The sequence below is a fragment of the Pocillopora damicornis genome, chromosome 10 (assembly GCF_964200805.1).
Source record: "Pocillopora damicornis chromosome 10, jaPocDami1.2, whole genome shotgun sequence".
NCBI classification, from domain to species: Eukaryota; Metazoa; Cnidaria; class Anthozoa; order Scleractinia; family Pocilloporidae; genus Pocillopora; species Pocillopora damicornis.
The window spans coordinates 8516677-8519288 of NC_142679.1; the positions used below are offsets into that span (position 1 = coordinate 8516677).

Below are 2612 nucleotides of genomic sequence, written 5' to 3' on the forward strand. Positions count from 1 at the left end.
TTTCGAATTTGTGTGATCTTTAGAGCTCTCCCTCATTTGCATAATCTGTAATCGGCTGCTTAATGCCCTGCCTTGATCTCGCTCTAAGCCAATGAGAATGCACGCCATAATTGTTCGTATCGTTATATGTTTTATGTATACTGATCAGTATACATAAAACATATAACGATACCAACTTCGAAGAATAACGTCACTATTGTACCTTGTGTGATCCCATACCTGGTGATTAGTTTAATTCAAGTTGGATTTTGCTTAACTTTGCCCTGTTATTCCCCTTAAAAATTCGCAGCAGCCTTTTAACTAATAAAGCCTAAAGCTGAAACCAATCATATACCGGTAGAACTCGTTTTATTCGCTTGATCCATTAAAAGTACGTGATTCGTCAGTCTCATTGCGATTCTTCGCTCTGTGCCTTGGATTGAACCTAATCAAGAACTGCTCTTCAAGTATTTTTTCCAATGGTATACTTGCTTAAAAACGCCTTGGAGCTGTGAGGTTTTGCAACAGAAAAACGCACGTAACCCGTGTTGTTTATTTAAGAAGTAGATTTCACGATACCATGCGTCTAGTCAGTAATGGATCTCAGATGCTGACGTCAAAATGTGGTAAGAACAAGGTGGCAAACGAGGCACAGCTGAGTGCGTTACTGATGGTGTTACAACATTCCGACGTCTTCTGTCATCTATTGCTGGACAGATACACACCAACATGGACACTATTTGTTTTAGAGTGTTTGAAAAAGAAACAAAATTAGTGTTGTTAATGGTGACGTGATCCATGCGTCTGTCCTTTAATAGATCATAGGTAAGACCCATGTATGTATTATAAGCTATAGCGGAGATAACACGTCTTTACAAAGGCCAGATCCTCAATATCCTTTCAAGGCGGTGTCACAGCGTTTTGGATACCCAAAACGCACTCTCGCCTCTGCTCCAAAACGCTGTGACAGCGGTACACCACGTGGATGGGCTTGAGTTTCAGATGATCCAGACAGCGGAGAACTGGAAACGATTACTAACATGAGCCTGCAGATCACACAGCTGGCATAAAAGCAATGGCGGCTAGTAGGAAGTATTTCTTGAGTTTGTTTGGACGGAATTTTCACCATGTTCTTTATCAATCTCGACACCCTCATTTAATGAGACCAAATATGCGCTTATTATCCGACAAAATAATCGACAGTTCAGACACAGAGCCACCCATACCAGTGTACAAATCGCCTCAAAACGAACCGGTCGATCGCAAACGAGCAAGATTACTCTACCAAAGCAGGTACACATATATAAAACTACTGAAATTCAAATGGTGTACTTGATCAAACAAATTCAAATGGATTTAGATAAAAGTAAGTTAAATTCATTTTACATCTGCTCCAGGAAGCGTGGAATGCTGGAAAATGGACTCCTGTTGAGGTACGTGGCTACCATAATCATGGTTAATTACGTAACATGGTTTGGGTGAAAGTGTCAGATCGTTTCTCGTGGTATTTGTTTTGTTTAAGCAGAAGCATACAAACAAAATCCTGTAATGAAAACTTTGAAAGTGAATATAAATTTCTGCACAGGCTATCTGGAGGCAAGATTTCCGTACAGCTCCATATTTCATCATGCATACGGTTTTTGGACAAAGAAAACAATGGCGTAAAGATTAGGTTGCCTTTGGGACTACAGCTTTGTTGTAGAATAGTATGGGGTTAAACGGAAATCTTTCCGGGCTCAAATCAATGCTTCTGTTGCGGGAAGGGCATGAATATTTTCTGGAACAATGCAGTTTCAGTTGCACCCATGTGTTTCAATTTGTTAAGGGGGCCCAAGGGGAGTATGTGTCATCTTCATGGTCCAAATGGTGATAACTTGTTAACATAAAACAACCTAGCATGGATTTGAATGTGAGTAAGATGGCCAGAGCAGTTTACCCCTCCTCCTGTCCCCTACTGAGAGGTCTTACACTTCCAAAGAAATATATTTGAATTTCATTTTTAATTGGCAGCACATTTGCAGATAAGCATTTAGATGGTCTGAATGATAACCAGCTGGATCAGTATGACAAGCTGATAAATGAACCTAGCAATGACTGGGAGATATACTACTGGATGACAGACAAGAAACCTACACCTACAGAGTATGATAATCCAGTTATGGAATTGCTTAAGATCCATGCAAAGAATGAGAATATGGAAGAACGTATCAGACAACCAGATCTTCAAGCAAAGTAATCACCATGAAAAGTCTTTGACAGAGTATTCTCCCTCTTATTCCTTAAGAACCACTGGGGATTTTTTACAAACTCTTGCATTGCTGTTCTTTGAATCAGTAAAGCCTTTAACAGTTATTTGGGTTACTTTGGAAGTTGTAAAGGCTCAAGGAACAATTCATCAGAAATTGCGAGATTTTAAACAACTAAACACTGTTGCTCATGCAAGAGAATTACCACAACCTTTACAAAAGGTGGTAACAAAATTTGTTCCTCAGACATCCATGACAAATCAGAAAGTAACAACATTTGTTATAACAAGGGAGAAATTTAACATTAAGTTTTGAGTTGGGTGTTTTTGTCTATCCCTTTGTCCAATTAAAAAAAATATTGCTCATAACAGAAAACTAAACTTTCAA

General features: G+C 39.0%; 1 protein-coding gene across 1 annotated transcript; it reads left to right on the forward strand.

Annotated features, from left to right (window-relative positions):
• Positions 1-1024: 1024 nt before the first annotated feature.
• LOC113669344 (succinate dehydrogenase assembly factor 2, mitochondrial) lies at positions 1025-2605 on the forward strand. The gene is made up of 3 exons (XM_027185360.2): positions 1025-1272; positions 1377-1412; positions 1990-2605. Exons 1-3 carry the CDS (start codon positions 1055-1057, stop codon positions 2213-2215), a joined length of 480 nt encoding a protein of 159 aa, XP_027041161.2. The 5' UTR covers positions 1025-1054; the 3' UTR covers positions 2216-2605.
• The last annotated feature ends 7 nt before the right edge of the window (positions 2606-2612 follow it).